Source organism: Heloderma suspectum, chromosome 1, assembly GCF_057233095.1.
Source record: "Heloderma suspectum isolate Gila_16-S chromosome 1, 16-S_ref, whole genome shotgun sequence".
Classification (NCBI taxonomy): Eukaryota; Metazoa; Chordata; class Lepidosauria; order Squamata; family Helodermatidae; genus Heloderma; species Heloderma suspectum.
Window position 1 is genome coordinate 297,391,723 of NC_139458.1, and position 16,971 is coordinate 297,408,693.

The window sequence follows — 16,971 nt, forward strand, 5'->3', positions numbered from 1 at the left end:
CAACAGAAGTTAATCAAACATCCAGCATTAACAAAAATATACAGCAGCAATGTTGATATTTCTGTTACACATCTAATCGATCTGATCATAACATACTTTTGGATATTTCATGAGTCAAGGCTGCTTTTTGATCTGTGTGTAAGAGAAAATACAAAAAAATGTAATTCAGCTGTCTGTCTGAAATATAATGTCCAGTTGATTGACTTGTTTTTCCTTCACCATGGAATATACTGAAAATGCATGGCTGTATATTAAGTGCACGAAGCATGGCTGTATCTTTTATAATCCTCATGGGCACTCATAAGTTGTCATTATGCTAACTTTGTACATAGAGAGACATTCTGGGTTGCTACACAGAGACTGCAATCCTAGATACCTATTGTGCACTGCTGGAAGTGCTGTGAATATTTTTTGCTGCAGTCAATCACTGTCGGAAGAGAACAACCAGTTAGAAAAGCGACTTGGTCTTCCAACCAGGTGATCAGCTGCAATAAAAACTTTCAAAAGGGTTTCAGCTATGCACACTCTTCATCTCCACCTGCACTATGGCTGGCTAGTATTGTTGCCAATATTATCCTGGCTGCTATATCTTTATGTACTACTCTCAACATGGCAAGTCTATTATAATGCTAAGAACTCTTTTTAACATTACTTATGAGGGTATCTAACCACATTAAAGAAGGCAATTAAGTTCTCTTAATTGGAGATTCAAGAAGGATGATAAAAAAATAGTTATTCCTAACATTTTTGACATGTTTCTGAAACAGTACTTAAACACAACTACCTCATTTAGCCCATTACCTTTTGCAACAGAAACTGAATAATTTGTATCTTGTTTTTTGCTGACTAACCCAGCACAGCTTGACCCAGTATCCCTAGGGATTTTAATAACAACTGTCCTCATACTTTTTATCAACTGCAATATAGATGTTTTTAATGAAATCAATGTATAGTTTCTGTTTTCTGTACCTGTGTATTATATATGTGTGTGTATCTCTAGGATAAGATTAGAATGCAGTTTAATATCAGAGTAATTACAACTATAGAAGGATTTTTCTATTTGTTCTAAGCAGATTTTTTACACATGTCACAGCCCATCTTCCATTCCACAAAGCAACCACACAAAATTTGTGGGAGAAGTGCCTGCAGTACGCTTTGGATGTGTGTATATGTACATATATATTACTTTTGAATGGTTCCTTGTAAGTTCCCTTGTTCCCTGATGCAGAATCTGATGTTCTCGAAGGTTCATGAATGTCCAAGTAGCTGTTCCAAGTACATTTTGTACTTCCGTTCCAATCAGCCCCAGCCAGCAAGGCCAGTGGTCAGGAATACTGGAAGTTGTCATCCAATACATCTGGAGGGCACCAGGATGGGGAAGGCTGCTTTATCAAAAGCGGTCTGATTTAAGAGTTTGAACTGCTAGTTACTCATTATGCTATAAACTGGTCTGAGGGAGCTCAAGCATATTTGTCTTTGGGACTTACCTTAATATATCAGGTAGCCTTTTCCTCTTATTGTTGGGAGAGTTTGAATGTGGAGTTAGTGTCTTTTCATCTCCTTCTGGAAGAAGAGGATTTTCTCTGAAGTTCACAAGTTCAGCATTGTGTGTGTGCGCTTGAGCAGTTTTTCGTAAGGGAGGATAGAATGTTAAAATACTTCCAAGAATAAGTCATGGGTGGGCTTTGCTTCTTAAATAGAAAGTATCTATGTTTGCCTCCAGGTCTTAGGTTATGTAAATAATTTTCTGTCTTGATGGCATTTGGGTACATTTCTCTTGGACTTGGTTCTCTCTGCCTATCCAGCTTTGTTCTGTGGTGCTAGGGCTCTGGCTAACAAGAACTGATCATGGCATCTTTATGTTTAGTCAAAAGTGGAGCTTGTTCTGTGAATAGTTTTATATGGAGCAATGTTGAGTCAAATGGCTTCTGTACCATTACAAAGGTAATTTAAATGAAACTGAAACATAGACTTCAGTCCTAAAAGCAATTCCACTGATTGCATGAATGTTAGCAATAACATTGTTTCAGTGTTGCAGCCAAATATGCAGAGGTTTCATTTAAAAATACTTAAGAGTTGAAAAAGTGACCCTTGTAGCAAATACCTTTTAAATATTATATCTGCTTCTATTCACTTTTTCACCTTTGGGAATTTTTCAGTCTGCACGTAAATTCTCCTGTATGTATGTTTGTACCCCCCTCCCATACATTTAAATATAATGCTAATTGTTAGCCCTGGCTGCATGATTATTTCAGGATTTTCACTAGTTTAAATAACTACCTGAAAATCTTGTAATCAATGTGGGCTGCTTTCCTGAAAAGACGAGTCCGATATGAAACACTTTCCTATTTCTGACCTGAACTAACTTCATTTTGTTGCACTCTCGCCAGTAGGCTATAGGTCTAGTACTAGAGAAGGTAAATCTACAACATTAACTGTGCCAGAACAGCAAAGAACAACCCATCATCGTTCGCGATCTGTATCTCCTCACCGTGGTGACGATCAGGGCAGGACCCGTTCTCGTTTACCAAATGTGCCATTACAGAGGTAGGCTTGAAACTGTAGCTCCTTTCCTCGTTAACCCACATTAGGTCATTGTAGTGGGAGTTAAACATGTGCTTGCATGTCTCCCATTGAAATCAAGAGGGCTTAGAATGTGATTCACTGTGGCTGGGTTGTGCCCATTATGATTACATATATGTGAAGCAGAGTGTTTTCCTTGGGCAGCTTCACACAAAGCCTCTACTGTATGTTCTCCCTTCCATACCATGGTGGTTGCCTATGTGATAAGCCATTTGTCTGGAGTAATCTGCTGTCCAGAGAATCCTTACTTAAGGATATAGTCAGTATTGAACATTCCCTAGTGAGTTTCTTGAGAATGTGAAAGTTGAGTAGAACGAAAAGGAGGTCTTCAGTCACAATTTATGAAGAATATTATTTTATCAAGGGATAATTGGGCATGTCACCTCCTGGAACCAATCACATTTCTCCCTGTTTTCATGGTCTAAAGGACCATGGGCAGCTGGACCAAGATGATTCAAAGTTCCTCAGCTCTGTGTGTTTTTTAATAAGTAGAAAATGGAGAGGGAAAGGCATGAGTTGCTTAAAAGGGGAGGTATATATTCAGAGGTGTCCATGCAAAGGGGAAAGCTCACGAGGGCTTTGGGCATGTGATAATGCAGAAAAGGAGGAGGGTTCATGTGGAGCGTCAACTGAAGGAAAAAGAAGAGAGAAGAGGGGATGGCTTAGTAATTTTCCAGTCATACTGGATGGGTTGAAGGACAGTTTCTGAAAGGAAAGAGGAGGGGTGACAGATATTAGCTGAAATCTGGTATTACTCAGTATAGTGGGGAGCTAAGGAGAAGAAATGATTAATCAGGCAAAGGTCATAAATGAGGTAAACATTTTCTCAAGCAGTTCTGCAGTTCATCAGTTTCTTTTAGGGCAAAAGGTGGTTTAATATTGTAGACCACCCATCACTGGAGTATAAATCAGTTGTGTGTGTGTGGGGGGGGGGGGCTCTTCAATCCCCTAGCAACTGGGAAAAAAAACAACCACCACATTTAGCTGGGTTTGTGTGCTACCATACACACCACCAGGTTTCCTCACATGACAGGTTCCTCCAGACAAACAGAGGAAATCCCACATTGCACAGTTTTAAGAAGCTCAAGGGGATGTTCTGTGTTGCTCACTAAATTCTGTATTAATACTAATGGTGTGTAACTATTCCAAGTATTAGCTTAGTAGAGGCATTATTTATTTCCTCTCACTTTTCTGTAAAAATACCTTTAAAAAGTCAGTTAACTTCATTTTCACAAACATCGTCCTTTCTCCTCATTGTCTCTCACCTTGTTCATCTGTAAATCCATAAGTCAGAAAAATATAGACAGGTAATCTGTGTAGCTATGAAAAGCAAGGGACATACACCAACCACCACCTACATGGTGTATGGGTTTTGTTTTTGTTTTATTCATGCATCCATTGAGAGCCAGTATGGTGTAGTGGCTAGGGTGCTGGATTTAGGGTGCTTCCAGATAAGGCTTTTGTTGCACCTTCGCTTCACCCCATTCATGGAATGTTATAGTTGGTCCAGAGGATATTGTCTTCCACCTGTGTTTCCCCACTACTTATTCTGTCTTTTTCCTTACCACAGAAAATCTGTTAAGGAAAAAAAGAATTACTGCACAGTGCCTTCTGACTGTTTGTGCTAGGACCCCTCCATCTGGAAGCACCCTTAGACTGGGAAGAACCAGGTTCAAATCCCCGCTTAGCTGTCAAGTTCACTGGGTAGCCTTGCTTCAATCACTACCTCTCAAACTAGCCTGTGGCACAGGAGTGTTGGAAGTAAATGCAGGGAGCAGGGGAGATGCACACTTCCTGAACTGTTCGGAATAACTGCAGGATAATAATAAGATAAATGCATTCTAGTTTGTTTGTTGCAACAGGAACAGTAAGAAAATAATTGCTATTGACTATTGTATCTGTTATTTAAGGGTTAAGGTAGCACAGGAACACATCTTGCATCTTTTGGTATAACAACAGAAGAGACTTTCTTTGTAGTGTCTTGATACAGGCGATTTGGATGTTCAGGAAAAACAGTGCAATTATTTCCTTAACTGTACTGCTCAATTATTTCCTTATCATGGTAGAGATCTATTATGAAAAGTGAGCCGGAATATAATTTCTTGCTTGCATTTTTTTTTCTGACAATGTGGATTTTCCATTCCTTCTTCGGTATTCCTCCACTTAAATCCAAGTCATCAGCCCTGAGAGTTTTTGCTAAATGTCTTGAGAAACTTTGATTAAAGTGTGCTATTCAAGAAGAAAAGCATTGTCATGCATGTATGTGCTTCTATAAACACTTCTAGGAGTTTAGATGAAATTCATCAAATGAGAAGATCACGTTCTCCAACTAGACACCATGATGCCTCCCGAAGCCCAATTGATCGCAGGTCCAGAGACATGGATAGTCAATATTTGTCAGATCAAGAAAGGTATGTTTTTCATCCTAGGAGTCTGAATCTGTAATGAAGTACCTGTGTATTTTTAGCTGGTGCTGAAAAGTACTTTATATTGTCTAGAATAGGAGGTGGAGAATAGTTATGCCTGTAACAACAACAATAACAACAAAGGATTTATTTGAACCTTAAGGCATTGTGCAGCTTAAATCAAATGTGTATATGAGAAGCAAAGATGCTCTAATCAGTAGTGGAAGCCAATTAAATAAGGCAAAGCAGGAATTTTGCATTATTTAACAGCAGCTTTCTTTTACTGACTTAGTACTTGCAAAAATAATTTGATCCTTCTGAAAATATTACTATGGTCTAGGATTGTCAGTATTGCTGAGTCATTTAATTTGGTCAGGGCAAAAATGTTGTTGTAGATTGGAAAAAAACACTAACCTCTGTATATTGAGCTAATGCAGTGGCTATAAAGCATCCATCTAGGGTGCCATCTCATCCATCTCTTTCATCACAGCCTGGCTTGGTGACATGACAAAAGGTGGTCCAGTTAGAAAAATCATTCAAACTGGATGCCACCGTCATCCCAGCCTGCCAGTTGTATTCTGGCGATGTAGACCTCTGGGAGACCCTGGGGGAAAGATGCATTAGCGTAAGATTTATCGACAGTGGTGGAGGTGGTGGAGAATGTGAGCCCCCAACCTCTTTTGCCTTTATGGATCAAGCAAATTAACAGCATTACTGCACAATCTCCATTTGGTTTTAATAATGGAGTAGTCCCATTGAAGTGAATGATTCATTTGTGAAAAATAGTACTCCATTATTCTTCAATGTATGTCAACTTTACATATGAAAAGTTAGGCCTACATTAGTAAGACATGCCGAATACTATCCTTCTGACATTAGTAGGACTCTGTTGGGCCACATTCCAGAAGCTAGCTCTATGAAGTTACGGCTCATATATATTTTTTCTTTTATATGTAATTGTTTCTTGTGATGTTGCTGATAAAACCCCCAGTGAAATGTATGCTTTCATGGCAGTATGACAGCAGACAGACAACACACTTACTGCTTTGGATAATATTTAAAATTTTCTCTCTCTGTTACCATAGTTATTTCATAGATTCTTTTGAAATGGCACATCTTCATGAACAATCTGTAAGCTTTACATTGGTGACCTTGGTGATTCATGTTGTGGAGAATGCATGTGTGCATAACCAATTTTTGAATTAGAGATTTTGTTAAGAGTCATGTTACATCCAGTAGCTACTTTCATTGCTGCTGTTTCACTAGTTCCTGTAATGTGTGGGTCAGCCTTCTTTCAGAATCATAGTCCAAAATATCTTGGGGGTTCCAGCCTGGGAGAGGCTTCTATAGCTCCTTCCAACAAAGAAAGACAAGTCTAAACTACTATGCTGAAATGTGCATTAAGGAGGTTTTCAAAATGTATGGTGACTTCTTTAAAAAGATAACATATTGTATTAATTTAAAAAATGTTCATAAGCATCCACCCCCCAAATGAATAGGTAAACGGAAGCTCATTGTAATCTATGCAGATCAGTTGTATCAAATTGCAGCCATCTTTGAACTTCCACAATTCTCTGGCTCAGAAGAGAAATATTATTTTCTTTTATATTCCTTACTATAAGCATATTGCCTTATTGCAATGAACTGTTTACTTAGTCACACCTGTTTATAAATGAAAAATAACACAGAGGCCTACCCATTGTAAATTGAGAAACAAACATCTGAAGATCATTCCAGATGTTAAAGAATGCTAACCTGTGTAAATTCAGGCTGCTTAGAACCCTATTGAAAATGGGTTTTAATTGGCCTAAATAAAGGACTTGAGAATTGAGTTTTAAAAGATTGCCCCAAAAGTCAAGGGGCCTTTTGCTCACATTTAAAAGGAGTATTATAATATGTCTTTCTTTAACTCCTATCAAGGTAACTATCTCAGTTCAAGCTTTCTGGTTTATTTTATGTTTTCATTTGCATATCATGGCATAATTCATGCCATTTAATGCTTCATATTTATATCTGTTTCATTCATCGTCCATCCTGTCTGTGCAGTGAGCTTCTTATGCTGCCCAGGGCAAAACGAGGAAGAAGTGCAGAGTGCCTACATACCACCAGGTAAATACAGGAATTTGGTAACCAAGGTTGCTTATGGATAGTTCTGGTGTATGTGTTTGTTTTTCTTTTCTTTTATAAGCCATTTTGTTTCCCTCAGCCCTCTACTGTAGTGTTCCTATAGTTCTACATAAGCAGGATTGCAGGTGGAAGGCTATGATACAGTTGTTTAATTATTTTTAATTTTTTGTTTATATATGATCTTAAGTGAACAGGATTCCAGTTAGCCGAATATATCCAGATCTGTGGAATTCTATATATGTTCCATATGGCCATATATCTTGCAGTGGCTGGAATACAGGGATTCTGTTGTGGAGGAATTTAATGTATAGCAGTGGCACATTCACACACACTGAAATTAAATAATTCAAGCAGTGTTATCAATGGCCTTTCAATGTATGGCAGGATCATTATTTTTATGTTGTGTCTATTTTCCTTTTTAATTTCTGTTTTGATATTTGGCTTTGTGTTTTATACATACTAATCATTTTAGACATTAAAGGAGCAATCCTATGGCCACTGGACAGTGGCTAGACCTCGGAGTCTATGCTCTGAGGTCGGTTCCCGGAACACTGACCTCCCCCCACTTCTGCGCTGCCTCGGAGGCAGCATGGAACAGCCCCATCCTCCACGCTCACAAGAGGAGCTCGGAGGGGCCAGAAAGGGGCGTGGCTGGGGGCGTTGCGGGGCAGGGAGGGCGGAAATGCCTGTACGACACATCCTATGTGTTGTACAGCAGCCCCCCCCTCCCCGCGGCTAGACAGCTGCAGTTGGCTGTCTAGACGAAAATGCAGGGCAAGAAAAGAGCAGAGGGAACAATCCTCTCTGCACTTCTCCTGCCCTGTATTGGATAGGCGGTCGCCTCCGATTTCGGAGGCGGACGCCTATCTGGATAGGATTGCACCCTACATTAAATGCCCTCATCTACTGAAAATCTTTGTGGGCATGGGAGCTCTAATTCATACACAGCCAGCACAGGCTGCCCCTCTCATTTTAGCAGAAGGCACAAACAAACTTTCTATGAAAGTGGACATGGAAGACTGCTCTTGTGGCAACTCTGCATGAGTATATACAGGGCTCTGGACTAGATTACCTAACTTCCAACTTCCTTTAAGCTTTAACAACATCTATTAAATTTTCCCCCACAGGGTGTGCCATTACTACATGGCACAAACTGTTCAACTATCCATGCCCTCGAAACTGTTTCTTGAACAGCAACCTCCCTGCTCCCCAAGTACTGCACGGCAAACCACATTTAAAACTTAGGGGACTTTCAAAAACTGTTTGTGATATGGCACAGGGGGTATTATATTCAAAGGGACGAAATAAGGCAAAAAAAAAAAATCACTAGCCACACCTAAAGTCGATCTTTAGATCCTAGTAAAGATGTAAAATATAATGTTAGTCAGAACAACAAATGACATCCCCACCCCTACTTCCACCCCACATCTCATAATAATGTCAAGATGCATTATTATGAGACTGGCCAGATTTTGAGACTCACCGAAGACTGGGCACATTTTGGTCTCTGAAGCAGAAAAACTCATACGTGCCACTCCCTGGTAGTAAAAAATAATAATAGTAACAACAACAACAAAACATTTAAAGCAACAATTTGCTGCCCTTTCATGACATCCCAAATTAGCTGCCTCACTGTGCCTAATGGCAGGGCCAGCCCCACAAACCAAATCATTTCCAGACTAACTTTAGAACTATGCTAAAGCATTCTGACAATGGGAGAAAAAAAGTCCTCCTGAAGAATTCATGGGATTCAGTTGACTATGACTCTGCTTTACAATTTCTCATTGTTTCAGTACAAGTTCTATAGATTCTTAGCATTAACACATAACCAAAATTTTCCTTAAGATTTTTAGTAATAATTGCTAACAACATTGCAAAAGTCTTTTATCAGAAAATTTTGCTATATCATAACGTCAGCTTTTCATTAAGCACTGCTTTATCTGTTCTTGTATATTTTTGTTTCTTGCATGGATCTTTTCCCCACCTACTTTTCTGCCACATTCAAGAAATTGTGTTAGGCACTATAAAACACTACCACCCAAGATGCCTTTATTAGAGAATGGCACTTACTGGAATATTTACAGGTAAGAAGTCTGTTTATGTAACATTAAAGCTCCCACATACATTTTTGGAAAATATACATTCCAGAAAAATAAAACAGTGGAGGTGATCCTTGCAAGGATACATCAGTTAGCCAGTATATATAGTTTTTTAAATCTTACATAACAAAACCTCTGCGAAGCGATACACCATAAATGCAACTTGATCACACTGTAACTCCATCCAAGTGTCATCATAATATAATCTTCAATATAGGGCTGAAGTCCCATATTAACCCCAGAAATGAAACGAACTTGAGGCTGCAATCCTAAAATGCTTCCTAGGGTGTAAGTCCTATTGAATGCAGTGGAACTTCTAAATAAGCATGCATAAGATTGTGTTGAAATCACTCCAAGCTTACGTCCTGAGTCCCTGATGCTGAAACAGTACTAAACTTTCCATTATTATTTATTTAACTTCATCACAAATTTTCTTCTTTTTTTCTGCGTGATTTCCACTCTGTGTGAAACTTATATTTATTTCTTCTCATGAATTATTTTGCTTTGTGAAGCTCAACCCTGCCTGCATGTGTTAAGGCCAAATCAGTGCTTAGTCAGTATATTTCACTTCTTCGTAATTGCCTTAACTCACAAATACCGAGATTTACAGATGGACTATTGGTTAGGTAAGGCTTCAGTTAAAGTATATTTCTTCATCAATTAGTTTAGTATAATAAATTTACATCATTGTAAAGAACTTTGTTTTTTTTACTTCAAATCAGTAGTATTCTATCATTTTGTGTTGAAGGACTTTTAAGAGGAAATTAAAGTTATAGAGATATTATTTTAGCATTTCCTTCCCACTTTTTCATAATTTGATATTATGTCAACTCCAGTCTCATTTTCCATTGTTGAGGTTCAGTCTTTCCTATGAAAGCCAACTGCATTGGCTTCATGGGTTCTAGATTGCAGCCTTAAATACCTTTGCTACTTTTATGCAATCAAATTCAAGCATTTTCTTTTGATTTTATTTATAAAACAAAAACAAATCTTGGCATTTTTCATCCAGCCAGTTCCATTATGTATTTATTAGACCATTGTGACTTGACATCTTGTATAAAGAGAACATTACTTTATGATTTAATATCTAACATTGTTTCCCTTTCTTTGTTTTCTTTTTGTTGGTCTTCTTCTTCCTCTACCATGGGATGCAATGCACTGGCACTAGTGAACTGCAGCCCTCGCTTGACAGGGCTAGGAGTGCTAGTACCACCTGCTTGAGGCCTGGTTCTAGTTTGCATTCACCAGAACAAGAAAGGTATAAAGTAAAGACTTCTCAGTTTCTTGTCATCTGTGCTGGTGGTCTGTATCAGTTTGTTAGTTTTTCCATATCAGTCTTATATTCATATCCACCTGTATTTTTCATATCGGCTTTGATATTTGTAGACATTTTTGAGCTTATATCCATAAGTATCATGCTTATTGTAGGTTGATGTTTCTTATAACAGCTCCTGGCTGCTTCAGTTTTCTCTCTCATGCTCTGTCTCTGTCTCTGTCTCTGTCTCTGTCTCTCCCTTCCTTCCTTCCTTCCTTCCTTCCTTCCTTCCTTCCTTCCTTCCAGTTCTAGCCAATGCCATTGTTTGCAAAAGTCCTCAGTATGCTGATAACAAAATGTCAGTGTTAATTGAGATAGTTTTACTGAGCACCACTTTCATTGTTTCTCCATCTGACAAAGTGGGCTCTGGGTCCCACAGAAGCTTATGTCACAATAAATTTGTTCGTCTTTAAGGTGCCACATGACTCTGTTGTTTTCACTTAATAGACAAGATGCATAAATCATGTTGTTAATATTCACCACATATAATCTTTTCCTTGCAACTCCTACCTATTCAGCAAATTTCCCTTTAAAGACGGCTGGGAGCTTGCTCATCAGTATTCAGGAAGGGGAGTGGGGTATAGAATCAGTGCCCCCCCCCCCCCGAACTGCTGACTGGTACAATTCTAGTTTCCTTCAAAAAGGCAACCTGTCTGCAGCTCAGGTACTGTTGGATCAGAGCCATAGTTTTTCATTATGTTTCTCAACCATTTTTTTTTTTAATGTGGCTCACTTTAAAATGTCTGAATACTTTTTTTTCCAGCAGGCTTCCTAAAAATGGGTTTATAGATACTTTGTAAGGTTTGTACTTCAACACTGTCAGCAGGTTTATGGTTAGATGTGATTGTGTTTTTGTATGGAAATGTTCAATGTTGATGGTATTTTCCCAAAAAAGTCTTGATTTTTCTAACATTTTCCTTAAGTTCATCATCCTGCATTAAATATAGAAGAGAACTGCATTAGGCCAAGGCATTTGTATTTAGAGAATGCTCTGAAAACACATGATGCGGTTCTCCTGCTGAAGCTAAGTCCTCGCAAACTGCCTAGATGGGAGACTGCCTGGGAACCCATATGTAAGCCACCTTGAGCTCCATAGAGGAAGAGTTGGGCTATATGTGTAATCCCCCCTGCCCAATTCTTAGAATGGCAATAGGAAAAAATGACCAACAAAAAATACTGAAACACTTAGATTTCTTCAGAGCAAACAAAGGAGTTGTATTGTTTTTGCTGTCAAGGGCTATGCTATAACTAAATACACAGGAAGGGAATTAGAGCCTTTTACAAGTGTGTCAAAGACCATGGAGTTCAGTCAGCATTTGCTCTTTGAAGATCTGATTCACAATGTCAGCATCTACTAGAGCCATTGGCAAGAATCCAGATGGTGCTTAAAACCAGAGCAACAACAGAGTATTGATGATAAACCATCCACACCCATTCTGAGGCCTGAAAAACAACTTTCATTTGATTTCTTGCAGCAACCACAAAACATATTTTGGTAGATCCAATCATATAGAAACTATCCATGTTGATTCATAGTTGCCATGAATGAGAGCAGTGTAGTGTGATGATTTAAAGTAGCCTTCCCCACAGTGACCTCCAGATGTTTTGGACTACAACTCCTATCAGTCCCAGCCAGCATAGCCAATGGTCAGTGTCATGGGAGATATAATCCAAAACATCTGCAGGGCACCACATATGGGAAGCGTGGTTTAGAGCATGAGCTATGAGCCAAGAACTTTCTCCCCCTCCCCCTGATTCAGTTCTCAGCTATGAAGCCATGATATAAGGTTCCTCTTTCACAAACACCTATTTTTCTGGTAGCTAGTGTAAGCTCAACCACTACATTAAGGACAGGGAGAACCTGTGGCCCTTGTCCTAATTTTTCACATGATACTAGCCTCTAGAACAAAGAGCCTCTCTCATGAAAGTGGCGAATGAGATTTTCCTGCTACCCTTGTTCTACTTTGAGTGCCTCTTTGTCTCACACACCTGAGGCAAGTGTCTCACACACTTGTAATGTTGATATGTTCTAGAAAAGCAGAGAGGCTGAACAGGAAGAAAGAGAGTGCTTTTTTGTATACATATAAAAGGAAATTAGAGATCACCATGGCTAGCTGTAGCTTGCAGTAATTCAGTGTGAGCTGAGATGCAGTATATAGGGAGTTGCTCTGGTGTGTCAGCTCATTGATCTCTATGGCTGAGCTTCACCATGTATGGCTTTTTTTTAGGTTTGCCAGAGTTGGGCCCAGTGACAAACCTTTAAGAGATCTAAATGAGTTGTGGCCATAGAAATCAGCTATAATAAAAGGGATTGTGTCCTAGCTGGCACCTCATCAGTGACTACACTGGGCTGAGATTTAGCAAGCCCATCTAGAAGCACCCTGGCTATACCTGTAGCATGTAGAAGAATTAACTCAGTATGCCCCTCAATGGGCAAACATGGGAAAACCCAGTCTTATTCAGAAGACAGCTAGCTACAATGCCTGATCTCTAGATCTAGATTTTGGAGGCCTTTGGTGGAATCAAAGGCAGGATATGATTGATGGCCCATTTCCTATAAAGTGTGTCTTCTCGCTAGTCTTGGCACTAAGTTTTTGAATGTGACTGCAAGTGATTGAACTCTTGAGGTGGATTCCCACTAATTCATAGGTCTAGTTCAGATACATAGCCAAGTGAGGCAGTCCATCTGGTGAAGCCATAGGCACACCCCACTTGCAGACATTCCTCACCATTGTAAGATGTGATGCAGGCAGTCCATACAGAGGCTTGACATGCAGATGCCTGATCCGGACAATTATTCTTCTCTCCTCCCCCCCCCCCCGCCCTCCACCCCCTGGAGCAGGGGAGAAAAATCACAGAAATCAGGGGCTTGCATGTGTGACTCATTCCACAGGGTGCTTGCTATCACATGTAATGTCATGTGTGTGGTGTGCTCCTCCATTACATGGGGTTCACTCCTATTCCCACAAACCTGGGAGTAAGTCCCACTGAATTATTGCAGTACCTGTGTCTGGTTCTGTGCTGTAGAAGGCTGTTCCTTTCTCAGGTAAGCAACTGTACTGGGCCATAGTTGTTTTGCGAGCCTCCTGCCACTGACTGTGTAATGCTGCCTCTTTGTGTAAAGAAGGGAGTTGACATGTTCAACTGTGTGTCTCTTCTGGAGGGACAGTGCATATAAACATATTTAAAAGTGGCAGAATTGTTCTGGAAGGTCTCTTTCAGGAAGTATTTTGTATAATTCAAAACATCTCCACTTGCCTGCTGAACAGAATTACATGGGCCAACAACAGCACTTTATATGCGTGTAATACGTTTTGGAAGCGGTAGTGATCCTTAAAGCATGTTTAATGTTTTTGCTTGACATTTGGCAAGCTGAATCAGCAGTTGTAATAGATCAAAGGTACCCTACAGCATTAGCCCAGATGCTTTAGCCTGGCTGCGAAATATTGTATATAAATCCAAACTTTAAAGCTTTATTGGTCTGTAAGTGTCTATGACAGAGAGAAGGCACACAGTTTAAATTTAGCAAAGTTGTATTCTTGTATTCCCATGTGGAATCATGGCTCTGGCAGTGACCTTTGTCTTCCTGTTAAGGACATCACATTAAAGGACTCTGTCTATTACCCTATATGGCAATGGGTCAATGCAGATAACCATCAGCACTTGGCTGAACACACCGAACTGCGTAAATAAATGTATTGTTCTTGTTACAGTAGGCATGGAAATCAAGATCGCAGTGTATTAATTCTGTGTGAAAGGAAAACTTCAGCATGAAGATTTGTTTCCAAAAATAATATTTAAAACTAGTACAAAAATATTTTTAAATTGCCTTTTATCCATGTGAGTGTCAGGACAGTGAACAAGAATATGATAAAAAGTATCATATAAATACAATAAAAACAATAAAATAACGTAATTATAATATAACCAAGGAAGGTGACAGTTAATAAGCAGACATATCAAATCAAATAATTACAATGCCTGGGCAAACAAGAAGGTTTTTGGTTGGCTCCAAAAGGATTTCATTGTCAGTGCCAATCACACCTCCATGGGGAGAGCATATTCCATAACTGAGGTGCCACAACAAAGAAAGCTCCCACTCTTAATGACACATAATGTACTCGGGGTACCTGGAGAAGAGCCTCGCCTGCTGATCTTGCCCACTGGGTGAGCAAAAAGTAGATCTCGAGATGTTTTGGATTTCAGCTCCCAGCATTCCTGACCACTGGCCATGCTGGCAGGAGCTTCTGGGTGTTGGTCCAAAATATCTGGAGATCTACTTTCTGCCCACCCCTGTCTTAAGGCACTGAACTTAAAGTACAGGTGCTAAAGATGTGCTTCAGCTTCCCACCTCAGCAGGAGAAGGACCACTGCATCCTGCATCCTGCACTAGTAACAGACAAACTCCCTATAACAAGTACAAGCATTACTGGAAACGTGGTAGATCAATTTTTGAGAGTTCTCAGTTGATTTGTAATGTTGGATGATCACATTGGATATAATTTTTAACTGCCTCTCAAAAGTTTATCTACTTTCTTGTTCAAGTCCTGGATACTAATCACAGTTTGGACAGAGCTAAGTAACACCCCCCCCCCCAATACATACACATACCAGGGAGACACATAAAGCCTTCGGAGTGGCAGCAGGAAAAATATGTGCAATCCTGGTACATGTATGACTAAGGGCATCTCTACACCAGCATAAAGCCTGCATTTAAACAGGGCTTTCTCCTTCCGTTTTAAATGCAGGATCACTCTCTTTTTCACATGCTTCCTTCTCCCCACCCCCTTCCCCCTCCTTCTCCCCATATCTGAGTCTTCCATTATCTTTCATTGATCTGGCTCCTCTTCTTGCTGCTTTTATGCTTTTCGCGAAGGAAACTGAAGTGGAACACAACAGGGTAACTTGATAGCTCATTATCTGTGGTCTATTTAAGAATGGAACAAAGGGCATTTACTGCAGGAGACGTCTTGAATGATCGCTGCCTCATGAAGGAGCAATCTCAAGCCCTAAGCATAGAGAAGCTTCCACAATGCAAATGACCTATACTTCATGCAAAGGCTTCCTTGTATGCTGCTGTAAGCCTTCCTCTTCACCTCTATTTTCTTGTTCTTTTTAGCTTATGGTGTGGCCAAAAAGCTTTTCTTCCCAAGCCTCAGTGGTCAGTTCAAATTTGATGCTTTTAGTATGAATAGAAATAGGCATAAAACAAAAACTTTTAAATGTAGTAGCTGATCCTTTCTCTTGCCTGCCCCCTCCCTCAGCTTTTCTCAGAACACCTGTGTGTTAACTGCAAGTTCGATTATTTTTCTACAGCACTAATAATAATTGCAACAGAGTTGTAAATAACGTATTGGACTTGCAGCGGGGGGGGGGGGAGAGTTGAAACTGAAAGCACATTTTGCATGTCTGCAGAATTCCGTTTTACAGTTTGAGCTATAAAAGAACTTCTATTGGAAATTATGTTTGATTCCTGATAACATTTGAACATTATAAGTGAGGCAAATTTGCATTGCAAGGTGAGTAATTTCAAACTTCAGCAATGGTATTACTCTGCACTTTTATTATTATCTTTGTATAACACTATATTAAGTAACATCTGCAGAGTCAATATCAATGATTTCCATCTTCTTCTGAGGTAACCTTTCAAATAATGTGTCCTCCTGGATTTGCTTCTAGGGCCATTCTGCCCCTTACATGGCACCAAACTTTGGTTTGCTATAAGAGTGTACACTCAACAGTGAGCAGTAACCGATCCTGACTCTCTGATGAGAATATTGGTATGAGGGACATGTTTCCAAACATGTGTTTGTCTCATTTACTCATTACATTTTTAGGTTTACTCTTTCAAAAATCGTAGATGTACACCTAAAAAACATAAATTGACCTTGCTTCCTGATCTTGAAGTTGTATCCATTAAGGTGTCCTACATTCCAGAAGCAGATGATTATGCTTCAGAATATCCCAGACATTCATAAACAGGGAGTCATTAATTTTGAAAAAGTGATCTCTAAATTCATTCTGATCCTTTATGCACCATGTCTGTTATAACTTGCTTGTAACTGGTGAGGCCTAAATGCATACCCAGCTCCCTGGAAATTACTATTCCAAACCAAAGGAGACCCCAAAGCCTCATGGATTCATGGAGGCTGTACCTTCAAACTTCGTAAAACAGGGTCAGTTACTGAGAATTGCTTCCTCAACATGACTGCTCACATTTCAGATATTGTTTCACTGTATCCAGAAGATGGTTTCTATGTCTTTTCTGCATGTGATATATTGGAAACCTTTGCCTGAATATGATTTCCAACACCAGATGCAATTTTCTAGGACTATAGCAGGTTCATATGCTAGTTATGCGCAGTGCTATGATTTCTTATTTTTAGTCCATTTCCTTCAACCAACCTGGAAAACTACTCTGTTGCATGCTATTCTAAATTTT

At 39.5% G+C, this 16,971-nt stretch overlaps 1 protein-coding gene across 3 annotated transcripts in view; it reads left to right on the forward strand.

Annotated features, from left to right (window-relative positions):
- The window catches only part of RIMS1 (regulating synaptic membrane exocytosis 1), a 379,415-nt gene that overhangs the window by 240,066 nt on the left and 122,378 nt on the right, over positions 1–16,971 (forward strand). Inside the window, exons 14-18 of one of the 3 annotated variants that reach the window (XM_084826895.1) lie at positions 2,394–2,547; positions 4,869–4,994; positions 7,035–7,097; positions 9,122–9,199; positions 10,383–10,472. In XM_084826895.1, the coding sequence (XP_084683021.1) occupies positions 2,394–2,547; positions 4,869–4,994; positions 7,035–7,097; positions 9,122–9,199; positions 10,383–10,472 (511 nt within the window). Of the gene's footprint in view, positions 1–2,390; positions 2,548–4,868; positions 4,995–7,034; positions 7,098–9,121; positions 9,200–10,382; positions 10,473–16,971 lie in introns of all 3 variants that reach the window. The other 2 variants (XM_084826897.1, XM_084826894.1) reach the window with 2 other exon arrangements.